This window comes from Anguilla anguilla, chromosome 10 (genome assembly GCF_013347855.1).
Source record: "Anguilla anguilla isolate fAngAng1 chromosome 10, fAngAng1.pri, whole genome shotgun sequence".
Classification (NCBI taxonomy): domain Eukaryota; kingdom Metazoa; phylum Chordata; class Actinopteri; order Anguilliformes; family Anguillidae; genus Anguilla; species Anguilla anguilla.
This window is the reverse complement of record NC_049210.1, coordinates 45,330,708-45,356,523: the sequence shown is the minus strand read 5'-3', so window position 1 is coordinate 45,356,523 and position 25,816 is coordinate 45,330,708. Positions and strand designations below refer to the sequence as shown.

At 48.1% G+C, this 25,816-nt stretch overlaps 1 protein-coding gene across 3 annotated transcripts in view; it reads right to left on the bottom strand.

Annotated features, from left to right (window-relative positions):
- Window positions 1-25,816, bottom strand: part of ccser1 (coiled-coil serine-rich protein 1) — a 97,210-nt gene that overhangs the window by 49,892 nt on the left and 21,502 nt on the right. For all 3 annotated transcript variants that reach the window (XM_035379643.1, XM_035379644.1, XM_035379646.1), the window contains exons 5-7: window positions 23,448-23,568; window positions 9,488-9,656; window positions 3,295-3,372 (exon numbers count right to left, since the gene is read on the bottom strand). In XM_035379643.1, the coding sequence (XP_035235534.1) occupies window positions 3,295-3,372; window positions 9,488-9,656; window positions 23,448-23,568 (368 nt within the window). The remainder of the gene's footprint in view (window positions 1-3,294; window positions 3,373-9,487; window positions 9,657-23,447; window positions 23,569-25,816) is intronic.

The following is a 25,816-nucleotide window of genomic DNA, read 5'->3' as shown; positions in this document are numbered from 1 at the left end:
GCGTAGTGCGCTCGCGGCCGATACGCGTGCGGTGGGTGCCCGGCTTAAGAGGGGCTTTTGTCCGACGGCGCTGAGCCCCGCGTGTCAGCGGGCGACTGACCTTGCGGTCTTTGTTCCAACGCCGCCGTATGAAAACACCGCCGATCCGGGCGCCTGCTGCTCGGGGGAACCCGGGGCTTAGCGTAATCGAGGCGACGCCGACGAATAACGACCCATAATCCCTTGCTCGGCGGCCGGCGGCCGCGCGCGGTCTGGAGAGCGCTCGATATCTGGATTCCCCGCAGTAAGGTCCACGTACCGTCTTATCGAGAGGTCGTTTCCGCAAGAGGTCGCGGAACGAAGGACGAAACTCGGCGCGTGTTCAAACTCCCCGCCGGGGGGGGGGGGGGGCGGGGGGTGCAGAGATGCGCCGCGTTAATTGCGAGACGCACGGCGATCTCAGTGGCGAGATTAAAGGCAGCGCGGGAAAAGGCTGGTCTACCCACGTGCGCACGTCGGCACGGCGACCGCCCCCAACACCCCCCCCCACCCGCTCGATGTGCACAATGGACAATAGACAATGGGCCCACAGTGAAGCCACCAAGCTCTGCTTAGATGACTCACCTGGGCAGCCCCCCCTGACCCCCCCCCCCCCCCACCGCAGATCAAAGGCAGCCTGTTGGGGAGCAGTGACCCCATCCTCTTAAAACACATATTTTAAAAAGCTCCACTGCTCCACACACGCCATCAAAAACGCAAACAAACCGGGAATAAAAGCCTCCTTCTCCACAAAAAGCCTCGCAGAGACTCAAAGACTGGATGAGATGAGACAGGACGCCACAATCATTCATTCATTTGTGCAGAGTGAATTTACAGACTCGGTGGGCCATAATGCACTATTTTACCCCTGTACGTAAAGTGATACACATCACACTGGCAATAAGGCCTTACTATGAAACTCAGGACGCGAGCTCGTCTTTCCATATGAGAGTACAGAGGGTGGAACAGCACAAATCCACGGCAGCATTTCACTTGGTGATGCTGTCCCAATACTGTCGAAATGTTCATCACAATAATACCAACAAAAAAAAAAAAAAAACTTACAAATAATAATTTAATTTCCAGCACTGTTCTTTTTGGGTAATTGTTATTTATAGACCACAACACCATCGCAAGGCAAAAACGCTGACTATGCACAATTAATTTCAATCAAATGCCCAACTGAACATTTATTCAAAAAATAAATAAAAAAAACTCATTGCATTTTAATCAATGCACTGCACTGTTCTGGATATTTACAGCCTGTACAGGAAAATAGTATTCTGTCCTCGTCTGTGAAAGATTTTGCAACTCTTAATATTCAGGCTGGAATAACTGTACTGTCACTGCGCTCGGTTTCTTCTGTTTGGCTTCAAACAGACCTGCAATATAACCGGATTTTCGATGATCTCATTCAGAGCCGATTAGCACGTTCGGCAATAAGCCTGTCTGGGGGAGCTAATGACTCACCCTATACATATCAGGAGTTCTGCATTCGGAAGCTTGGAGGGGTTTGGAGTCCTTATCTGCTCACACTTGGTTGTGTTTGTGTTTTCGTGTTGCAAAGCATTTTTTGGCTTCCTACAGATTTCAGTGAAAAATTAAAGCTGGTGAGAGACGGAGGGGATTTCTGGGCCGAGCGCTTCTCAACGCACGTCCCTCTCAACGCTCGTCCCTTTTCCCCATCATCCCTTTTCCCGCTCGCCCCTTTTCCCGATCATCCCTTTTCCCGCTCGCCCCTTTTCCCGATCATCCCTTTTCCCGCTCGTCCCTCTCAGTGCTCGTTGTGTTTCAGATGAGCGCTGAGTTACGGTTTAACCCCTTCTGCGCCGGCCCGTCCCAGCACGAGACGCCCCCCCACTTACCCCCCACCCCCTCCCGGGATGGTGCTAAACCAGACCCCACAGCGGCTACGGAGATTCCAGCATCCCCCCCCCCACTCCTGTACCCCACCCCCCACATCCCCACCCTCAGGACTGCACTGAACCAGACCCCCGCTGGTGAAACTCAAACACCCCCCCCTCCCAACCCAAATAAGGCAAAAAAAAAAGAAGCAGTTGTGAAGCAGAGGTCTGTCAGCATCCACACCCCCCCCCCCTCGTTTAAAGAGCTGTTATAAATGGGGGGGGGCGGCTGGTCAGGGCGACAGGAGCGGCAGGATAAATGAGTCCGGCATTTTCTCTCCCGATCGGCCGCGGCAGAGACCGCCGCTCCCGTTCCCCAGCCGCCCCAGACGCCCCCCTCCCACCGCCCCGCCATCGCGCGCGCTCGCTCCGCGGGAAAGAGGCTCTCCACAGGCGCTAATTATAAAAAGCAGGGGTAACAAATGTTCGCTAAAGGAAGTTTTTTCCGCTCAAAGTAGGACAAGAAGTGACACGGCCTTCTCTCAGGTGGGTTCCGGCTTATTTTTAAAACTTGATTTTCTGGAGCGGCAGCAGGTTGAGGCTCCGCCCCCCACCCCCTCCAGCCCCCCCCCCCCAAAGCCCGTCATCCAACACAATGTCAGAGGTATGGAGTCCTATTCTCAGCTTCACCCCCCCCCACCCCCCACCCCCGCTCATGCAAGGGTACCGACGGGGTGGAACGTCACATGCTCTGCGCAAATTCAGCTGCTCCATGTAGGTCAGTAAAGAGGACAGGAGCAGAGACCTCGTTTCCGCTGCCCCCCCCTCGCCCCTGCGCCAAAAAGCCCTGACCGCCAGGCCAAAAACACGTCTACCTTCACTTCAGGGACCCCTCCCCTCCCATACCCCCATCCCCCACCCCCCCCCCGCCCATACCCCTAGAGAGGAGCGCTTCCTAAACCCTCTCCCAGGGATTTAATGTGCGTAATAAGATAAGATAAGCCCACGGCGAGGGAGAAGGTGATTGGTGGAGAGAGAGTGATAAGCATACAGTCGCCCGCATTAAAACAATCCCGGAATTTTAATCACGTTTCTTCGGGGGTCTCTGTTCTAATCAAGGACGGGGGACGAGGACCACTTGTTTACCGGAATATTCAGAGGAAAAAAAAAATTGAAGCATTTCTCAAGTGATTTTTCAATTTTGTATTGTAATCTCTTTGTGTGATAAGGACCCACGGGGGGGGGGGGGAAGAAAAACTATGTTTTGAGGCTGAGCACAACAGCGGCGACAGAGCGATCTGATGCCACGTACGTCTGCTAAAGAACGCGCGTCGTCCACCGTGACACCGAGTCGGTCTCAAAACGCCCAGTTAAACGTCAGTTTTTAAAAAATGAGGCTTCTTCTTTGGTATTGAATCGAGGCTGGAGTTACCTTAAAGGGGAGGGACTTCTCGCTGCAGGGGCTGATGGGTAGGGAGTGGAGGCTGGTGGCTGGGCTCGTGTCCGTACTCTGGAGGAACAGAAAACAGGTTAGAGGGACGCTTCAGAACTTAAAGTCACAAACCGCAAACCACCAAAGTCAAACACAGTTTCATCCCCCACAGACATGACGGTACAGCCACAGAAAGCCGTCACGTCACAAAACCACATATCACGACGTACCCTCGGATATCGCAGTTTCATGCCCGGCTTTCACAGTCGACCCCCGTATATCGCGATCCGTCGCGATCGAAACGGAACACTCCGGAGAGGGGGGGTCACCCTGTTTCCCGGAGGCACCGCCCCCCCCCCAGACAGCCAAGCGGGGGACGGTGTCTCAGGTCACAAATGAAGTGTACCCCTCAGAAACAGAGAGGCTCGGCACGGAATGAAGTGTTTTACTGCCACAGAAATGCACCGAGGGGCAATATAAAAATAATACTCACATGCTTGTTTTTATTTTATTTATATCTGGCTTTTTACAATACAATTTGCCACATGCTTATACCATTGCCTATTATTTTATGGAAAATAACTGTATGGCCATGCCACATGCACAAACACTGCACTTCCACCTGAACATCCGAATGTAACTGGTTGTGCTGATTCCCCTCTAATGTCCATTTTGTTTTTTCATTTCTGTGCCGTGGCGGCCATTACTGTAAACACCACGGCAGACACACCACAAACTGGACCGCACCAAAGAACCCGACCGGCTAGCGAGCGCTCCATACACAGCCAAGGCTGTCGAAAAAGGAATTTAGCATTCAGACACGACAAAAAAAAGAAGAAAAAAAAAAAAAAAAGAAAAAATGGACAGGGAGACTGAAGACGGCTTCGGAACAAAGCAAGGACAGGGCGAGAGAATCTGCTGAGGTATGAAGTTGTGTTGCGGATAAATAATTTAGTTTGATTGCTTGCCTAATGTCGTGGGTGCCAAGGCCGACCTAGAGGACAATTCCATCAAAACCATAAAGTATTTTACTATATTTTTATACCCCCTGCTTTTAGCTAACGCCCATGGCCTTTGGAAAAAAAAAAAAGAATAAAGAAAAAAGAAAAAAAGAACTCTGGCTGCCATTAGCCTATTTCTGCCTATAAAATTCTGACACATTTATATGCATCTATGCAGTTGGTACCTATATAGCCTATAGCCTATAATGGCCTCCAAATATGGATATTTTTTATATATTCCTCGTGGGTAGTGTTCAAATATTTATTCGCTCCTTTTACAGATAACACATAATATTTTACTATCTCTAAAATGGATCAATTGAGGCCACATGAATTTCCTGAACATACGATAATGTGGGGCCAAAATGTACCATCGTTTTTTTTCCCTCTGTTGGCAGGTTTTTTTATTAAAATCTTGGGCAGAACAAAAAGATGAATCCCTGTAATGGGGGTGGAGTGAGAGTGTGGGGAGGGACGGAGAGAGGGAGGGGGCTAAACACACATCTTTTACACACACACCTTGGTAATGCACTTTTTTTTTTTTACGTTCGCAAGAAAACCAAGCCACCAAACAGCCCCGAACGGTGCAGGGTATTTACAATCCACAGCCTGTCATTCAAAGGCCTTTGAAGCCTGGGGAGATATAAAAAGTCATTTTGGCTGCCAATTTTCTTTCTTTAATTTAATTTTATTTTTCTAAATTGGACCGAGTGCACAGGATTTAATAACTCCGGGCCTCCTTCTGGAAGACAGGAGCACGAAAACACTAAAAACGGGGAGAGGAGGAGACGTACAAAAAGTGAGCACGGGAGATCAGGGGGGTGTTGAGCAAACAAAGCAGTAAGTAAACGAACAGGCCGCTCTGATTCCTGTTAGCGAGCGGCGTCCGCGCGGCGACGGAAGGCGGCGAATTTGCAAGTTAATGAGAGCGTGGAGTCAGCAGAGAGGGCACGGCCTCGCCCCCCTTTAATATTCATGTTCCTCCGTCACGCGCCCGTCCGCGGGACCTTCCCCCCCCCCCCCGGCCTCTCTGATTGTTATTTGGGGCTTCGTTCCGAGAGAGGTCTCAGCCGGCCCTGTCTGGCCTGGCTCCCGAGACGAACCGCAGAGAACAAGAAAGGAAGAAAAGGAAGAAAAGAGAAAGAGAGAGAGACGAGAGGAGAAGAAAAGAAACATGGTACAGGGGGCCGGATCAGGCCTCGCTGCGGGGGGTTCGAATCGCGGGGGGGGGGGGTCCCGAAGGCGAAAGAAAAGAGAGGTGATGACATCATCGCCCGCTCAGGCTGAATGAGAGAGCCGAAACGCAGAGGGGGGCGCCCGGCCCGGCCGTATCGGAGCGCCAGGGGGACTCTCGCCCCGCCCCCTCTCGAAAAGCCGTGACCTCGAAAACCAGCGTAATCCACAACGCCCGAACCTGCGCTAAATTAGCGATTCTGTGAACGCCATCGTGCTCGTCGACGTCGTATTTTTTCTCATCATCGACGTCGTATTTTTTCTCCACAGCGTGGTACGGTAATCCGAGCCGGTTTATTTCCCTGTCCGCGGTGTCGGTTCCACATAATTAGCAGAAGGGACAAACATTTTGAAGCACACGATTCTGATTAAGCGGAGGATCTTCCCGTTCGTTCCTCCGTAATTAGCAGGCACACCTGTGGCGATGTTACGGAGTTCGGTCACACGAGCCCGTCCAAACACCCTCGCTGTTTCGTTTGGCTTCAGCGAATAAATGGATTTCGCAGCCGCGGTTTTGTTTTGTTCCATCGGGTAAGCGTAAGACGGGCCTATCAGGATGCGCAGAGCTTATGAAACCGCTAGTGCGACTTATCTGTGCATTAAAAGGAGTGATAGCCTGTTATGTTTATAAGGAGGCAGGCTGGGACAGAGATCACCGAGGGCAGCGTTTGTCACGCTCGGTGTCAAAATCAAATTAAGCACTCCTCATTCCTGCCTATCAGCATAGCCAATATCCACGCACTGGAGGTGCCAGCCAGAGGTATCACAGCATTAGCGGTGTCTCTGTGTATTCTGCTTACAGATCTGAGCCAGCCGTCCCATTGATTTTAAATTTGGTTTTATAAACAGAAAGGTCTGGAGAACTTCAGCGGGCCCTGCCAGTGGGGAGAAGATGTGTCCACACTAAGTACTTTTCTAACACTTTCAAAAGCACGTCAGTTGGGAATTCAGCAAACTAGCTTTTTTCTGAAGTTATTAAACGCGGACAGATCTCTTCCGTTTCGACTCGTTTTAACAAAATGCATGGCTGCTAAAGGGGACGTGTGGACTCCACGCCCTTATAAAAGGGGAATAAATAAAAGCAGCAGTAGCTAGTTTAGCAGAGGAATAAAAAATGGCCTTAATAACCACCACTTCTGACCGCATCAAGTGGAACTGCAAACGCTCCGGACTTTAGTGCGCTCAGGGTCATTAGCCAGCCCCCGTCTGGGTGTGCAGTGCTCGCTGAACTTGGCTTGGGTAAAGATAATAGAAAATAATGTCTGGCATTAAACAAGGCGTTTGTGGCGCTTTGTGGCGTCGACTACAAAAACAAACCAAAAGGTGAAATGTGCGCTGAAAGCGGCAAGAAAAATGAGGCACTTATCCCACCTTGATGTCAGCGCTTGCTAACCGCCGCCGCCGCCGAGGTAAAAAAAACAAAAAAACGAAACCGTCAGACGCCGAGCGTTTCTCCCGAGCTTCAGACAGACTCCCGCGAGTGAGAAGCACAAACGGCGGCCTACTGAAGATCCCCCGGAACTGAACCCCCCGATTTATCTCGGTAAATGGTAAAAGGACGGCATTTATACAGCGCTTTTATCCAAAGCGCTTTACAATTGATGCCTCTCATTCACCCACTCACACACACACACTCACACACCAACGGTGAAAGGCTGCCATGCAAGGTACCAATCAGCTCGTTGGGAGCGATTAGGGGTCAGGTGTCTTGCTCAGGGACACTTCGACACGCCCAGGGCGAGGGATCGAACCGGCAACCCTCCGACTGCCAGACAACCGCTCTTACCTCCTGAGCTATGCCGCCCCCCCTATCTTTAAAATTACAGGGGGCTTCGCTACCCTCTGAACTCTCTGTCAAGGTCGATCGCAGTCCACAGACATCCCAGCCCCAGCCTCCGCTCTCCCTGGCCTGCCATTGGACTCACGCTCATAAACTGGCTCAGCTTGGCACAGGGAACGGAAGTATTACACACGCCGACCTATTTTTTTATTTCGTCATGCAGTTCGGTGACCCAAGCACATATATTTATGCACACTGTATATGTTCCTTGTTATTGCCTCTTTTTTTTCTTTTTTTTTTCTTTTTGAAACAGTGATGATAACGACCGCTGACGCTCTGAACTGTGACAGAATGAGAGAGAGATTAGAGAGACAGAGCGGTTCTGTGTACAGGTGTGTGGGTCACGTTTAAGCCAATAGAGAGAGAGAGGTGGGCTGGCATTCAGCCACGGGAAGGAAAAAGGGGGGATGCTGACATGCTTTATGGCCCGCGGTGCTGTGATTGACAGGCTGACAACAGAAAGTGATGCTGGAGACAGCGAGAGCAGGGAGAGCAGGGCAGAAGTGTCCGAGTCGCTGCATCCGATTGGACGGCCCGGTTATGTAACGGGAACGCAAACCGAGCGGCCACAGACGGCGCGATCCAAGCGGACTGAAAGTTTGAGCTGGATGTTGCCCGGAGACAGTTCAGGTTGTTTTCCGCGCTCAGCTTTCACAAAGGGGGGCAAACCTGGCACCGTGGAGGTAGGAAGGAAGGAGAGGATCTGAGAGGAGCAGAGCTTGCCGAAGGGGGGGCGGCCACTCCAGCCCACCCTGAGAAATAAACTGACAGAAAGCTTCATGTTCCTGAGCGAAAGACAGGATGAGTCACCGGCAGACTCGGGCGGGCCTCCAGAGACGGGCCGTACCTGCACACCTGGCCCCGGCACCTTCAGCCATAACGGGGCCCGCCGTAGAGTAACCGCCGTGCACACACACTCAACACCGCTGCTTCCCACACATACACACACACACTCAACACATCGCTGCTTCCCACACACACACACACACACACACTCAACACCGCTGCTTCCCACACATACACACACACACTCAACACATCGCTGCTTCCTACACACACACACACACACACACACTCAACACATCGCTGCTTCCCACACACACACACACACACTCAACACATCGCTGCTTCCCACTGCCTTCACTTCCACACACACACACACACATACACAGGCACACACACTCATACATACACACACTCCTATACACACACACACGCCAACACACACACACGCACGCATGCACACACACGCCAACACGTACACACACTCACACACACACTAATGCACACAGACACGCAAACACACAAAGAAACACGCACGCACACACACACACACACACACACTCCAATCCTGTTCACACAAAGGGGAAGCCAGTGTGATCCTTCCTAAAGCTATGCTTACATTGGAACATAAAAATGGCTCGCTGGTTTCTTAATAGTGGCAGTGGTGGTGAAGACTACTTTCAGCATAAGCTTACAGGCAGCACTAACACTCTGGCTTCGGTACTTTCTGCATAATGGACTGCCATTGTTGGGTGGGAAATGTCCTGGATTTTGTAACGGCCATTCTGTAACTGATGCGGAAATGGAAAATTAGCCAAAGAAAACAAGCCTGGTGAGTGCAAACAGCCATTTTGAATTATAATTTTATAAGTCATTACGCAAATCGCTGATTATGTTTGTTATAATTTGGACATAATTTCCTTTTGTTTTCTTTGCCCCTTGAGAAGCGTTGCGATCATTATCTTCTTCGCTTGAAAAGCTCGGAATTCTTCTTCAAAAGAGCCAACGGTCTTACTTTAAAACCCATTTCACCGCCTGAAAAGCAGATGAAATCCTCAACTGAGCACCGAGCGCATTTAGCTTCTCACTACGCCACGAAAAACAAAAAAACTTTCTGAAGGTTTCGGTCGAATTATTAAATGGACAGACTAAGGCCTCAGTGCTGCATATCCCGGGGATGGGGTCAGGGGGGTCGGTGGGATGGGGTCAGGGAGCGGAGGCGGGGGGTCAGGGGGCGGAGGCGGGGGGGTCAGGGGGGTCGGGGGGAGTGGGAGGGGTTGGGGGCGGAGGCGGGGGTTGGGGGGTGGGGTATTGGGTGGGGGGCGGGGTCTCGTACCTCCTGCAGCGTCCTGCGCAGCCGCAGCAGCAGTGTCTTGACGGCGGTGCAGTCCTGCTGCATCAGCCGGAACGGGAGGCCGTCCAGCCCCGCCAGCTCCTCCTCCCGGGGAAAGCACCAATCGGACGGCAGCAGGGAGGTGGGCCTGGGCTCCCGCGGGGGTCCCTCCCTGCAAGCGCAAAAAAAAAACATCACGGTCAAAACGGGCCACCAGGATTTCTCTCCAAGCGTACGCCAGCAGAAGTAACGATTCTCAGGCTTCTTGGCGCAAATAATGACCTCATAAACCTGTGACCTCAAAGGCCTGTGCTGTAATGTTTGAGGAATAAGCCCAAATAATTGCTAAAAATTCTAAAACTCCGGTGGAGGTTCGCCGTACGGAAAGCAGAAAACCGTCACCCACCCTACATATTACCCACGCATCTGCTGGCTCTCTCACATAATATATGCAAATTCGTTTTTTTTTTTTTTTTTGGATTGTTTTTTCTTTTTTCTGCCAGGTGTCAAAAAACACACACTCAGCGAAGATGATCCCCATTTCAAGGTAAACCAGCCACTCCAAAAAATCAACTCCCAAGTATTTATTTAAATCAATTAATCTAAGAGCACAGGAGTGTTCCTGTTCCCCGTCTATTAGAGCCTATCGACTTCGAAACGTAATGAAGGGTATTCCACATGGAAGGCGACTTGATGGTAAAGACAGGTACTTCTGCGACCTCAGCTTCATTAAGTCTTCCACAAAGCACAGGGTTTATCATACAGTGAGGCTCAGCCTCTCCTAACACAGCCAAGATGAGAGCGCCTCCCCCCCGTACACCATAATCAGCTCAAAATGGCTTCAATAATTAGAAACAAAAAATGTCAAACACTTGAATCCCTCTCACCCTGCATCTTGATATTCTACTTTCAAGGTGTTTCTTCCTTAATGAAAATCTGACAGAAAAAAAAATCCTTCTTCCTCAATAGTTCTCCAAGATAATGGAAGAAAGCGTCTGAAAGACATCACTTCAGAGATGTCAAAGATGATTACTACCCTGAAGGCGATGTGTTTAAGTGCACGTGTGTATACATATGCAAGCGTATGTACATTTTTGTAATTGCAGGTATATTTTACGCACGCACACCCAGATCATTACTGCTGTATTACAGTCATCTGGCCCTTGGGGGATTATGCATCCTTATTGTTTATTGTTGGAAGAAAATATTCATTATTTCATATCAGCGATTCCCATAACCGATATGCATTTGCAAGGTTTGATAAACACCTTTGATGAAGCGCTACTCATTTGGAACTAAGAACTTTGTTAATTAAGTCCATCACTTGAAGGTTCGGCCTGAGTCAGAACCTCAGAAATGCTAAATTAAGACTTTAATTGGACTTTTTTTCCAGTAGAAAATGTCCCTGTGATCCACTACTTTTCCATCAGTTTCCAAGGGCAACCCAAGGTCATTTGAGTGTAGAGTTTCTGGCCGAAACCGAAGTGCCGTGAAGGCTGGCCGATTTTCCAGGAAACAAAAGGCGCTGCGTCGCACGGGGACAGAACCTCAAACAGCTTCGCTAACTTTTTTCACAAACTGGCTCTCTTGGATTTTCAAAGTCTAATTGCGACGTGCTGTTACTAAGCATTAAAGACCAAACTCCTGCAGCTTTATACGGCTTGCAATTAAAGTTCAAATATTAATGTTGGTTTTGGAAATGGCGTGGGCTTCAATACAATGCCAAGCACTTATCACTTAAATCAGGGACCATACGCACACAATTATGAGGATATTCTTAACAAAAGTAATTTGGTACTGTTTGAGGTTTCCAAGCTTTTAGAACCAACTAAACAGCATTTATGCAAATTTTAGTGAAATTGCACAAAATTTACTTTCCTTTAATAAGTGAATAAATACGGGATGCATGTCAAAAATGGACTCTTGCTGATCATCTTGGATTGAAAGGAAATAATAATTCTGAACACATTAAAAGCTTGTGTATTTAAAGATTTAGTTTAAGTCTTACGATGAGAAAATTTCACCTCTAAAGCATCAATCTGCTTACAATAAACAACCAAATAAATAAATAATTTATTAAATGAATATGGAAGACCAATTTGTATGATGCATATTCCTCCACAACACCTCAAAAGCCTGCTTCTCCATACGGGTAAAAGCTCAAGGTTTCCCTTCAATGAGCCTCATGGTAGAAGCCCACATCTGCGCAAGTTGCAAATTAGTTGGGTGTATATTACAGAAAAGAAAAAAGAAAAACACTCTCCAGATTCGAAATGTTTTCATTTTCAGAGGTGGGACTGACATCTCAGTATTTATGAAACGCGTCCCAGTGCGATGTCATCTTCATCATGTTATATTTATATGAAACCTCAGTCTGTTGCAGGTTTGTGAATTCCAGTAGAGAATCAAGAAATTGCCCTGCCACAGCTGTAATGAAACTGAACTGCTGGACACGACTATTAACCATAAAGCAATGTTTCTAATATGTACGGGCGTATGACATTACAGGGGCTGCTATGGCTAGATGGTGAACATTAATAAAATATGACTGAGGGGAAAAAGGCACCAGGATTTAGACTTTCTGAAAAGACGAGAGGGAATTGTTGATTTTTAATTTTTAATGCAGAAGCAGAACACACTTTCTTCTGAAAAGTTTCAGCGTCTCTCTTGAGGAGGGAAAAAAAAGTGCAATGTTGTGAAATACATCTCGCTAGTTAGACAGCTCAGCCCAGCCCAGCCCAGCTGTACCACTGTCGCAGCAACAGTGTGGAACTGAGCAGAGAAATCATTTCTGCCGTCGACTGTAGCTCACGCTCCCCGACAAGGACAAACAGTTATTACCATGGCAACAAAACAACTGTTAGCAACTGTAAACATAGGTAGCTTGCTTAGGTTAGCAACAGTTTTTTTTTTTCATTAAATATGAAAGAATCATAGCTAGCCATGGGCAGACCCTGGACAATTGGTTACCAATTTCAGCATTAGATGTATATCTTATCCACATCAATGATCTTGCTACTGTACACTTTAATTTCCTGTTGGCACAGTAGGCATAATCCGGATTGTTTCTATAATGCAATAACAGGAAATCCTGAGGGGCCCCTAAATATCACCACTACAAAGGATGCCTTTTCTTTCAGAAATCGGGAGAAACTGACGCAACACAACAACCTTACCTCAATTTCATCAAATTTGCGAAAACAAATCAAAGCGGGCTTTCATCCGAGTCACATGACTTACAGCCTTTAGTGAGACCTGAAAACAACACCGCAGCTGTATTTCTCTTTATGCTTCTTTTGCATCATCTGCACAAAATTGGGATTCAGAGCATATCTGGCGGGAGAATTACATTTCATGTCGATTAAACCACTGTCCTGTGAACTCACTAGAGTGAGGCATCACGTCCCACAGGGATTGGCTGTTGGGCCTCTGTTTCCACCCCCCCCCCCCCCCGCATGTTACACCTTGGCAAGGTTACTCAGAAACATGGCGTCAGCTTTTACCGCCGATCCTTAATGGTGCAAAAGGACGGGCTCGCAGCAGGGACGCCAGCACGCCTTGATGACGACGGTTATTAAAAATCTAACAAAACATAAATTGTTGCGGAGGTCCCAAGCCAGCCGAGGTCTCGACGGCCTGAGGTTACAGGTCTCGGGAGTACCGGACGCTGATTTCTCCCACAGGGCTGAGCGTAAAAGCACGGCCCCCCCCCCGTTTCTCACACCGGACACTTTGGGAAAAGAAAACACCGCCCGTGCGTGCCTCGCTTTCCCTGTGACCGCGTGACAGAAGCGCCTTTTGTTTTTTGACAGCCCCAAATTTTTATTTTGTCCACTCTCCAATTAGACCACAACAATGCTGCAGCGAGGGACTCGGCAAAAACTAAAAAATAAAAATAAAAAAAAATGGAGCTACTGTGTATATATTATATATATATATATATATATATATCCCCATCCGCAGTCTCTGTGCACTCCCATTAAACAGTGCGCTGAGCAGACTTTATAATTCTACTGTCTCCCTGCCTGCAAAAGCACTAAATAGGCCAAAGTCGTCCTACCTGAGCGAGCTAATTATTCCAATATAGCCCCCGCTAGATCATTAGCTTTTTCTGGCAGCAGAATTCCTGCTTGTCCCGAAACTTCAAAATGCTAAAAACAGGCGGCAGGCACATCATCGTGAAACGGGGGGGGCCCCCTTACGTTATGCAATAAACCTGCCTCGTCGCATTCTGAAAACAGAGACGTTCTAAAAAAAATATATTTTTTTAATCATGATGTAAATCCATCTCTTTAGTCTTATGCTTAAAAAAAGTTTTTTTTTAAAAAATTTTTAAAACCCTCCCATCCTGTAGCACACTTTGCCTGTGTTTCTGCACTAGAGCTGCTGCCACTGTTCTCTGGTATGACTTTGGTTCAGGCTGGAAAGAAGCAGAGCACAACCTGTGAAACCTTGTGAAGGAAAACTCCGGGCCTGATCATCGGCAGGGACGAGGCGCTGATCCGCAGCGGACGCCATGCTGGCTCTCAGATTCAGCCGTCATTAGCCGATAATGCTGTGGATTGCGCGCGGGACAGCTGATCCGCAGCGGACGCCATGCTGGCTCTCAGATTCAGCCCTTATTAGCCGATAATGCTGTGGATTGCGCGCGGGACAGCTTCTGCTGCAGCGTAGCTTCCTTTTCAGGCTCGGTAATATCTGCAGCATCGGACAAAGCAGATCCGGCCTTTATTTCCCTTCGCTAACAGGGGGGCTGAGGGGAGAATTTCTGCTTCTCGGCTTCGGGGAGGATGGAAGTGGAGCGCGCATGAGCCTCACGGTCTCCGACCGGAACCCACCGGACCAGAGCCGACTGGGGCCGGTACGTCCACAGGGCGACCCGCAGCTGGCGATTGTGTTTCCCAGGGAAGTCAGAGGGGGTCTGCATTTCATCGCTCTCTCGTGACCCCCTTGTGCCAAGGGTCACATACACAATGTTGTCCTCCGACTCAACTCTACGTGAGCCAGACTGTGGGGCTCGAACCCAAACCCTACGTGAGCCTGGCTGTGGGGCTCGAACCCAACCCTACGTGAGCCTGGCTGTGGGACTCGAACCCAGCCCTACGCGAACCTGGCTGTGGGACTCGAACCCAACCCTACGTGAGCCTGGCTGTGGGACTCGAACCCAACCCTACGTGAGCCTGGCTGTGGGACTCGAACCCAACCCTACGTGAGCCCGGCTGTGGGACTCGAACACAAACTCTACGTGAGCCTGGCTGTGGGCTCGGGTCTGAAAATAAGCAGGCTGGTGACAGCACGTGTTTCAGAGGAGAACCGAGGATGTCTTCACTCTCCCAAATCGGCAGTGGCAATAGCAAATGAACGGGGGTACAAACAGGCAGCTGGATATTCCAAATTAGGGAGGGAACTGGACATGTTCAACCCCCCCATGCTGGGCGCCAAATTTACAGAAACAAAGGGGGGGGGGGGGGGAACCAGAACGTTGCTTACTCATCCACCCAGGAGAGGTGTTTATTATGATATCTTACTCTACGCCACCGCGCAGTGTCCATCAGGACTTGTCTCTGTCTCGGTCTCAACTCAAGCGTACACAGATCATATCCTGCAGATTCAATTACCTCCTCTCTGGGTGATTTCTGTCCTGCCTCTACAACATCTCTGCTATTCCTACAAGACGCCCTCAACAACCAGAATTATTCATATGCAACACAGCCCCTGTGACAATAAGACAATGAGGATATGGAGAGCACTTTAGAATTTATTTATTTATTTTTTTTTGTTGGTGATTTGCCTCTAAAGAAAATTAATAAATAATGTTGATGGACTTGTCCCACTGCTTAATGTTCTGCATTACTTCGTGATAGACGTACATGCTCCACAACATGAGCAAGTTCCACAGATTAAAAGCATCACATTAATTCATACAATACACTGGCTTTAAATGTGCACTCCGATCCATAAAAGGGTACACAACATTCATATAATTATTAAACGTAAATAAGGACCACCAAATGTTTAGAATTACCAGCATCAGTTTTCCCCTGATTAAAAAAAAAAAAAAATTATCATAACAGAACATAAAAGAAATACTTTGCAATAACTTTCATTTCTAATCAGCGTTTCTAATAAAAAATTCATGAGAAATTCAATGGTCAAATGAACAACATACATTGACATAAAATATTCCTGCAGCAATATTCACGGCATACGTTGTTCATCTAACAGCATATTGCATATGAAAATGTAAACCAGTAACAAACTAATTAAAGACATTCTTTTTTTGCTTGGTTCTGCTGTCTAATGTACCTCCTCTTCCCTCTGGCTATAACTGTGGATTTGATTAAAACAACTGTCCCTCTCTCACTACGCATCCAGTTCAGGACTGGAGAGCAGCACAGGCGCCAATTCTGGAACATTCTCTCGCAGTGGCGCCTCCCCTACAGTTCACTTGGCCATAAATTTCCACCGCTGCATTTGCACCAGCTCAGGGATTACGCGATAGCACAAAGAGGCCTCGGGTGCTTTCGGTGCGCCTGTATCGCCTCCCGGTACACCTAATTCCGGGTTGGGGCCGGGACTTTGTCACCGCGTTCTCAGATGCTATCACCCAGGTATTCCGAAACCGGCTGAGCGCGTGCGGGTGCGTTCGTAGTGACGCCGTGCGAAACGGAGTCGATTTTGTTCACACGCGGATCTCATGTAAATAAACAGCGCAGCCCGGCTAAGATAACGGCAATTTTTTTTTAACCACCCCAGTGGCATTGTAACGAATTCCGTTTCCACGGCTGCAGGAGCAATCTCGGTGCTCCTTAATAACTGGCCGAGATGCGCAGGTGGAGGTGAAGATTTATGCAGCTATTCGCCGTCTGCTGCTTCCGTGGAGGTCTGAACTGAAGACGCAGAGCCGTGGTGAAGCGGGGGTTTTAAAGGTGTTGGGAACACTTCATTCATTCAAGTATTGACGTAGCTAATTCAGACATTACACTCGTCATTGGGCTCAAACGAGCAGATTCAGATTCATTTCAAAAGGTCTCGATGTTGTCAGACTGCACTCCAGCGCTAATTGTGTGTTATTCCGCCGCTTCCAAATTCGCTGGAATGAGCGGAGCGCTGGAGAACGGCACCGGTAATTAATAAAGACAAAGCGCCCGCTGGAAAAGAAATGAAAATCGCGTAGAGGACCGCCAGCGCAGCAACCGGTTCGGTTTCAGTGTTGTGTTGATTTTCCAAGTTATTTCCCTCAGACATTGCAAATTTGACAGGCAAGAATAAAAACATTTTAAAAAATGTAATTCCTGAAAATGACTCTGGCACCCTTGATCAACAGTACAGTTTGTGAATACCTTAATTCAGAATCAAATTGCATATTTAATCACGGCTCCAAAGCAACAGACACAGTAAGATTCACTGGTCCTGGGTTGTACTGTGATCGTGGACTATTACTTTCCTGCTTCAGTTACCCTTCAAAATCACCTCCCATCACTTGTAAGGTTGTTTCCCAGGAAATGGAGCATGCACTTCCAAGCACCTCCTTTCCTATGAGCAAATGTGGGAGAAAATATCCCGGTCAGTTATGTTCAGTGCACAGAAACGGAAATACTATCTGGGCCAACATACACTTCCATTTCATTTTCCAGGACCTCCTAATAGTTTTTCCACAGCATTTTGATTTAATTTAGCCGACACACCCAAAAACAGTAGGCTCAATACGAATAAATGCTTTATGGATTTTAATAACAGACCACGACTTCTAAAAGTTTGTGCTTTACAGTTGCAGACCGTTTAGTAATAAGCTAATTAAGCAGACTGCTTTTTCCAGACTTCATCCATTTAACAATGAAATGAGTGCCTTGTTTTTGTCTGTCAGCAGATACGTAAACAGCAAAGCGGCGGAATAAAAATTTGGCGCTGGGCTCGCGGTCGCTAGGTCCGCACGGTCGCCTCGGCTTCACCTGGCCCGTCCCGGTAAACGGTGCCGTTTGGGCTCGGAGGGGAAACGCACTCCGTCATATCGCGACCGTAAATCAGCGCTTCGGAGAGAAAGGAAAAAAGAGGAACGGCGCTCAGACGAACCGACGCGGTAAGACGAAGCGTAGCCGACAGTCGTTATTGATGGCAGACGCGTGGGGGGGGGGGGGGGGGGGGGGGGGGGGGGGGGGGGGGGGGGGTGGGACCGAGGGGAACCGCTGAGCGCACTTGGCGAACGCGACCGGTGAAGAACGGGCGGCCGTTTCCACTGCATCATGGGAAGACGGCCTTAATGGCCTCGGCCTGACGATTAGGCCCGCGGTGCAGTCGATGAAATACAGGCCGCCTCTTTTAACAAGTCAGGAAATTCGATGGCCGCACGCGCTGAGGGAGAGGATTGATCGTTCACCGGGCCTCATCTAGAAGGCATAAAATACGTCTTAATGGTTGTAACAGATGATCAGTTATAGATCTCGGTAACTGGCCGCCATTATTTACAGCGAGGGGAAACAGAGAGCAGCGGGAGAGTACAGTTTTTAGCCTGGCTTATTTACGGCTTCGCTGCCATCCGGAGCCCTGACAGGAAGGATCTGGAAGTTCAGAGGATGAGAGAGTCTAACTGTTCCTATGGAAACAGCAGACGGAACAGTGCGCGGTGGGGACGGATGACACATTATCAAGCACACCTCCCCTCCGCTGCTTATTTCCGTGGCTAAACAGCCGGATGAATGCCGTCGCCTGCCCACTCGGGCCATGAGTAATGCCTCTGCCCACCACCGTGCACTCAGACGACTCTCTCTCTCTGTCAGGAAACCGTTTAGCGGCCTGTGGTCCGCGATCGGCGGAATGTCGCCGTGTTACGACAGCGAAGCCGTGACGTCCGCGGTCGCACAAAGACACCGTCCTCCTCGTACTTTCGAGGACTGTCTCTAATCACCCGGTGTTTATAGACAGCCCGAATCGCTCCACAGTCTCAGCGGTTAACTCGTTAGCGCGCGGAGAGTTAGCACGTTAGCGCCGTCTCCGGGTCTCCACCAGTCGGAGGCCTGTCTCTATCACTGGCTGTTTATAGAGAGCCTGCGTCGCGCCACAGTCTCAGCGGTTTACTCGTTAGCGCGCAGAGAGTTAGCACGTTAGCACCGTCTCCGGGTCTCCACCAGTCAGAGGCCTGTCTGCAGAACTACACGCCTGTGGCTCAGATCCCAGCAAATTAGCCGGCAGGAGCCGCTCGGGGCAGGCTCTTCAGCAGATGATGAATTTTCGGCATAAACAGGCCAGATTGTCTCCCAAGGATAATAAATCTTCACACTTAGCCGGGCACCGTCGGGCAGAGCCCCTACCCCCCGGGTCCCCCGGCCGCGTTCCGCGAAAACACTGCATCGCCAGACGAGCGGTTCAGGAACTACGGAGGACAGGCAAGCGTGCGCAGCCTCTCTTTCCACACGCAAAAAAGGAAAAGCTCCACGTGGTTTACGTGCCCTCTTCCTTTTTCCACCGGAAACGTTAAACATGACAATTCTGGGGGAAAAAAAAAAAAAAAACATTTACCTCATACTTTGTGAGCTCCATTATTTCAGAACGAATGTACAGACAATCACTGCTCAAAGCAGACATGTCTATTTTTTGCGATTCCTTCCATTTTGAGGGAATGCAAACTCGGAAATAATTACGCATTTCAGAATGAATTATCACCACCGAAAGAACACTAGCTGGAATGGTAAAAAAAAATATGAATCAATCCCTGTCAATCACTGGGCTGCAAAGAAAAATAAATAAACAACTAAACCATGTGAAAACAAGGAAGACAGACCATATGTTAGTTAGCCTCTTTTAGACCATTCTTCACACGCACACACACACACACACACACACACTTTACTGTAAAATCACGTCATCCAGCTTGAATGCATACTGTTTTTGTTTAATTTTTGAAGAAAACTGTATTTCTTCCCAAAAACAAATAGAAATTGAGAGAAATTGCAGCAAGAGCACTGCACATTCATTGAGTGTTTCCCGAAATATAAATCAGCAGTAAATACTCAAAATAAACTACTCGCAGGCGAGAGAAAATTTATTTGAATAAAATTACTTTTTTCGCAACATTCTTTTACACACTGATTCATGGACTCAATAATTTCAAACACATAATTTATTCTGCAGAAACTCACTGCACTTCAAGGGTTTATAGAGTCGCAAAATTGTTTTCATATTGATATGCCATGATACCCTTTTCCAGTTCATTTCCTTTAGAATTATGACCTTTTGGTTTATTTTGTTTACCCTGTGATTCTTTGGAACCTGCGACCGGGGAGACAGAACACTTACTGATGGAGCTTCTCATGCAGGGAAATATGAAAAATGGTGAGAGAAGAAGTTGATTCTGTATCACAGAATCATTCCGTGGGATATCGTATGCTTAAATAAGCTTCAATAAGTTTCAGATTTATAATGAACACTCCCTACCCTTCTGCGTACATGTTTTATCAATATGCCAAAGACCAGCCCTTTTTGGGAGAAACAAACTCAACTGAAATACAGAAATGTTTAATGCATTAAATATTTACACAACCATCTAAAATGAAAGGTGCTAATATTAATTACCCGAGAAGAGCAACAGGCCTCTGAGGCTAACAGGATTTGGGTGTTCTCGTGTCACCACGCGAAACAGGTTTACTTCAACAGTGACGGATGGCTCCGCGCAGCTGTGGATCTTAACCCTTCCCCGTGAGGTTGTGACACTGCATTGATTTACGCATATATACCTCGCCCGAGCGTCATGTGACTTGGGAGGCCGAGCGAACGCGACCGATTGATCTCCGGGACGTGGATGGTTAAGAAGCGGCTTTGCTAAAGGTGCATCATTACTCATCTTCTGGCGCTGTCGGTGCACTTCGTCATAAATCACACGGGCCTATTTATTGATATTAGACGCATTACATTGCATTACAGTTTATTACAGGCATTTAAGCAGACGCTCTTAACCAAGAGTCACTTACTCAGCTTTTATATTAACATGGAATCCATTTGTACAGCTGGATATTTACTGATGCAGTACAAGGGACTGGGCACCACCCAGGAAGCAAACCTATAGCACAGCCGCCTCACAGTTACCAGGAAAAACGGGTAAACAAAGAAAAATATGTAAGCAGCCTTATACATATATATATGATGGAAATGGACTGCATTTGCATAGTGCTTTTTCCATCAGCTACAGCTGCACAAAGCGCTTTACAGTGAATGGCTCTCAGTCACCCACACAGTCACTCACCAGCAGTGAAAGGCAGCCACGCAAGGCGCCAACCAGCCTGTCGGGAGCTATTAGAGGTCAGGTGTCTCGCTCAAGGACACTTCGACACTTTTTAGGATTCAAACCGGCAACTCTCCAATTGCCAGATAGCCACTCTACCTCCTGAGCTAATTCCCCCCCCCCATAAAATAATTTACATAAATACATAAACATACATTTTTATACATCATATATTATAGTGCTGTCTGTGCATGAATGTTCATCCAACATTTCCAAAAAATGTATATGTACTTTTCCATAATTGGGGCCTCATTAAGCGGTCTGGAGTTATACACAATGCATTAGTGCAGCTTTGACAGATTCACTAAAGGCTATACTGAGCCCCATATTAGCACAGGCCTACATCACGAAACAAGTGACACAGTCCCAGCCACGCCCGCTGAGCACAGCTTGAGCACAGGGGGAACAGCCTGGAGGAAAACAGAGACTTCAGTGCACAATATTCCTGTGCAGTTCCGTCCCATACCTCCAGCCAATCAGAGAGTTCAGCGCATGTTACTCCTGCACCAATCGGCGACTTCAGCGCACTATTCCTGCACCAATCATTGACTTCAGCGTGTTATTCCTGTAGAGTACCGACCCATACCTCCAGCCAGCATTAGCCAGTGGTGTTAGGCCTCTGACCTACCTTCTCCCGCACAAGAATAGCATCCTCCATCACCTTCCACATCTGCATCTCCCCCCACATCCCCCCACATCTGCATCTCCACCCACATCCCCCCACATCTGCATCTCCACCCACATCCCCCCACATCTGCATCTCCCCCCACATCCCCCCACATCTGCATCTCCCACCACATCCTCCATCACCTTCCACATCTGCATCTCCCCCCACATCCCCCCACATCTGCATCTCCCACCACATCCTCCATCACCTTCCACATCTGCATCTCCACCCACATCCCCCCACATCTGCATCTCCACCCACATCCCCCCACATCTGCATCTCCACCCACTTCCCCCCACATCTGCATCTCCACCCACATCCCCCCACATCTGCATCTCCCCCCACATCCCCCCACATCTGCATCTCCCCCCACATCCTCCATCACCTTCCACATCTGCATCTCCACCCCACATCCCCCCACATCTGCATCTCCCCCCACATCCCCCCACATCCTCCATCACCTTCCACATCTGCATCTCCCCCCACATCCCCCCACATCTGCATCTCCACCCACAACCCCCCACATCTGCATCTCCCACTAATTACTGCAGCTAACTGTGTCCATTAGCACTGGAATATCCACCCTTTTCAGGTTAGAAACCGAATTTCTGAACTTTACTACACCCATGAAAATTCTGTAGCTTTTTTGGCACGTTTCCAAAAGTCAATTTTTGTTCATTATGAATGTCAGCGCTGCAGAATGGAAGTGCTTCACACAGACGATGGATAATTTGTTTGATTTAAAATCCATTGTTCCACAAAGCAAGCCCAGGTCACGTTGGGACCTGGCCTTCCACAGCTTTTATTAAAGCAGTTTACAGGAGCAGGGAAATCGGTGGGTAAAAACACACACAAACACTGGACAGCACAGCCAGGTCATCTTACATACAGCAGAACATTCTGCTGTATGTCAGATGAAGAGAAGGATGCTGAGAATTTTATACGTGTAGAACCTGCTTATTTACTTTTCCTTTTATTTACCTTTATTTAACCCGGTGAATTAGCTGAGAACTCGATTCTCATGTGCAGTGATGACCTGAGTCAATCACAGAGGGCAGGGGAAAGAAAAGGATTCAGATAATTAGGACAAAGCAGATAATTAGAGGTAACAGGGATGATAGGAGGCCAGACACAGAGGAACTGTTTTTTTGTTTTTTTTTCATTCCTCATTTCCAAGGACACCAAGGTCAACTCCCTCCACCAGGGCGACCGGAGGAACAGACCAACGTTAAACTGCACTTCTGCTGGAGTCGCGAAGTACATAGGCCACGAAAGGCCACAAAACGCAAGACAAATTACAGAACTTGAGAAATCCCTTTATTTATTCAGAGCTGGCCGTGTCTGGCCTCAGAATTGTGAATGCAGGGGTGCCGTAACCTCTTTATTAACAATCAATCTCCGAGCGCGAAATGGCAGCCCAACCCAGGAAACATTTGTTCTTGAAAAACAAAGGATTTTCAAACCTGCAAGCGCAGGCTAAATTGGACTGTGAAGAGCCTCAGTGCTGCATTGAGCATAATTGGATTCCATTTACACAGAGGAACCATTTCAAGGAGGCCTTACTTAAAGTTTCTTAAATGAAACAGGTAGGCACCTGAAATTAATAAAAAAATGCCGAGCGAAAAATACAAAAGTAGAGAAGTAATGCTTTCTTTAAATTGCTTCTCAAAATTAATGACACAGACTACCCTCTGAAAGAGATGACCTTTGTGCTGTGAAGGTATTCCAGAAGCACCGCCATTTGCTGTTCAGACCGCAAGCAGCCAGACTGTGTAAAAACAGACATAAGGCATTGTTCGCTGTTTATTAATAACTGTCATTATTACTCTGTCCTGCTCATGTAAGGATTTCATATAAGGGCCCCTCGTCTCCGCGATAGTGTACCATCAGTTCACCGCCAGCAGACAGCTTCCATTCAGTTAAAAAAAAAAAGTAATCTGCGAGGCAAACTAAGGACAAGCACAGAAGACCACGTATACGGAGCGAGATTCCGAAGAGCTGCATTCTGGGAAGGCACATACCTGTGGGAGGACTCTGTTCCGCGGGGTTCTCTGCCCAGGACCTTGTCAGAAGAGGGCTCTATGGGGGAGTGCAGGAGGGCCAAACAGGACGCCAGGGACTGGCTGGAGTCCTCTCTGGAAACTAAAATTAGGAACAGCACACCGGTCAGCACAACCTTCACCATTAAAAATAAATAAATAAATAAAACCCTAAACAGCTCATTAAAAATCAATCGTCCTCAAGCTAGGCAATCACAGCTCACAGTGCTTACATAAGCAGTGATATATATTTATAAAAATCAAAATGTGCGAGGGAACGTTTCCCGGGTAATGGTGACTTACTGAAGGATGCCCTGACCTCACGTCGGTCACGGTGACAGTTGGATAATCTGAATAAAAATGGCCGCCGGTGCTATGTGTGCAGTGTGGTGAGGGGAAAGGCAAATGGCTAAATTATTCACATAATTCGCCTCCGCAGCCGCCAGATTCCTCGGGAAACGGATTCCGGGTTAATTTCAGGAAATAAAAACAGCGAGAACGCTAACCTGGCTGCCTTTCCAGCGCCTTTTTCACAGATACCTATCTAAAAAAAAAAAAAACCCCCAACAAAGAGGCCCGCAATTGCATATTTTATCACAGGAAATTGAGAGCCAGATTCACAGGTACAGCTGAACAGAACAGAGCAGAACAAAAAAAAATGTATTCACCATTTTAGTGAATGTACCCTGTGCTGTCAAAGGCATAAATAAGCAAGCGCACACACACACACACACACACACACTTTATGCATTAGCATCCACTTTCCATAAGTGTTACATTTACATAGCTTTCACACATAAAGAAAAGGAGAGAGGTTTGGAGACGGTCTGGGCACGAGGTCATCATGTTCCTTATTGAAAGTCACCGCATGCCCGCAGCAAAAAGGCGGCGAAGCCAAGCAGCTACGCTGCAGCCCGGGCCAGATAGGAGATTTATGAGAGACACACTTTCATACCACTTTGCATCTTTTACATCTGCATTCTTAGGATTAATAATGCTCGGTTAGGCGTCATCATACAAGTCAATGAGCCAAAAGGATATTTTCCATTTTATATGATACGTAGTTGGCAAAGAAGTATTTCGTTATAAATTTATCTATCAATTTTTTTTTTTTTTTTTTTAAATGACTGAATTACTCCTATAATAAACACCTCAACTAACCCTGCGGGGGTATGCTGCAGCCTTTTAAGCGACGCCGGGCAGCGTTCGCGGTGCTCGAACCCCTTTTACTCGCGCTGTCACACTCGGGTTAGCTCATGCAGGAGGAAAGTGGTCGATGCGCCGCTTCTGTAAGAGAAAGCGGAACAGCCCTCGCTGCCCTGCGTGTGACACCCGACGCGGGTAAAAATAAACGCCGGCGGTTAGGAATGAGAGCGCCGCGGAGTGCAGCCGCGCGCCGGTTGTCACGGAGGCAGTTGCTATGACGGGACCCAGAACAACCTTTGGTGGCGGCGGCGGCGTTCATTCCGCCGTGCGTCCCCCCGCGCGCGCGTTCGTTCGTCATGGCAACCCGCGTCTGCACTCTGGCGCGGATTCGGGCCGGCGGATGCGTCACCGGGAGAATCGCGATGGCGGGTCGCACGCGCTGAAGAGCTCTTCCGTCCGCCGCACTGCGCCGGCGGACGGGTTTGCGCCGGTCGCTTCACACTACATAATGCATTTTCCGAGCGGGTTTCGCGCCCGGAGCTAATGGCCTGTACCTAATGTCTTAAAAGGGGGGAAAGTAGATTTGCTTTTCCGAAAACTTTCCTAGAGAAAGAGGGTAAAAAAAAAAAAAAAAAAGGCCACACTCTCACTCAAAACTCTTAAAATGCTCTTGTGCTCACGGGTGAAAGAAACAATGTTTGAGCCAGCGATGCCTACGTCAAGTGTGTTCACTGCATTGCATGCGTGTTATTTACCTGGACAAGACAACTGATTATGATTACACCTCCACAACCGCAAGACATGTAATTATGAGCCCATTGAGGATACACAAACTGGATGTGTCAACTAATGAAATGACGTTAATCACCATTAGTAAACAAGCATGAATTAATGGGGACATTGCCAGTACCAAGTAGATCATAGTAGGTATCCAATTAGCACTAGTTTACCTGCATAAAACCACAGAGCAAACCAGTGGAAAATGTCAAATCTGCACAGAAGCAAAATGCTATGTATGTATATGTGTATGCTTTTTCCCTTATTTAAGCCTCATAATGGCTTCCTTGACTTCCACTGGCACAGCTGTGGTTCTCACGTAGAGAAACGCCAATAACAGACACCAAAGGCAACCAAGAGCCTACAATCAAGACCTGATGCCGACAACTCTCCCGCAACGCACACTAGCAGCACAATATGCGATAAAA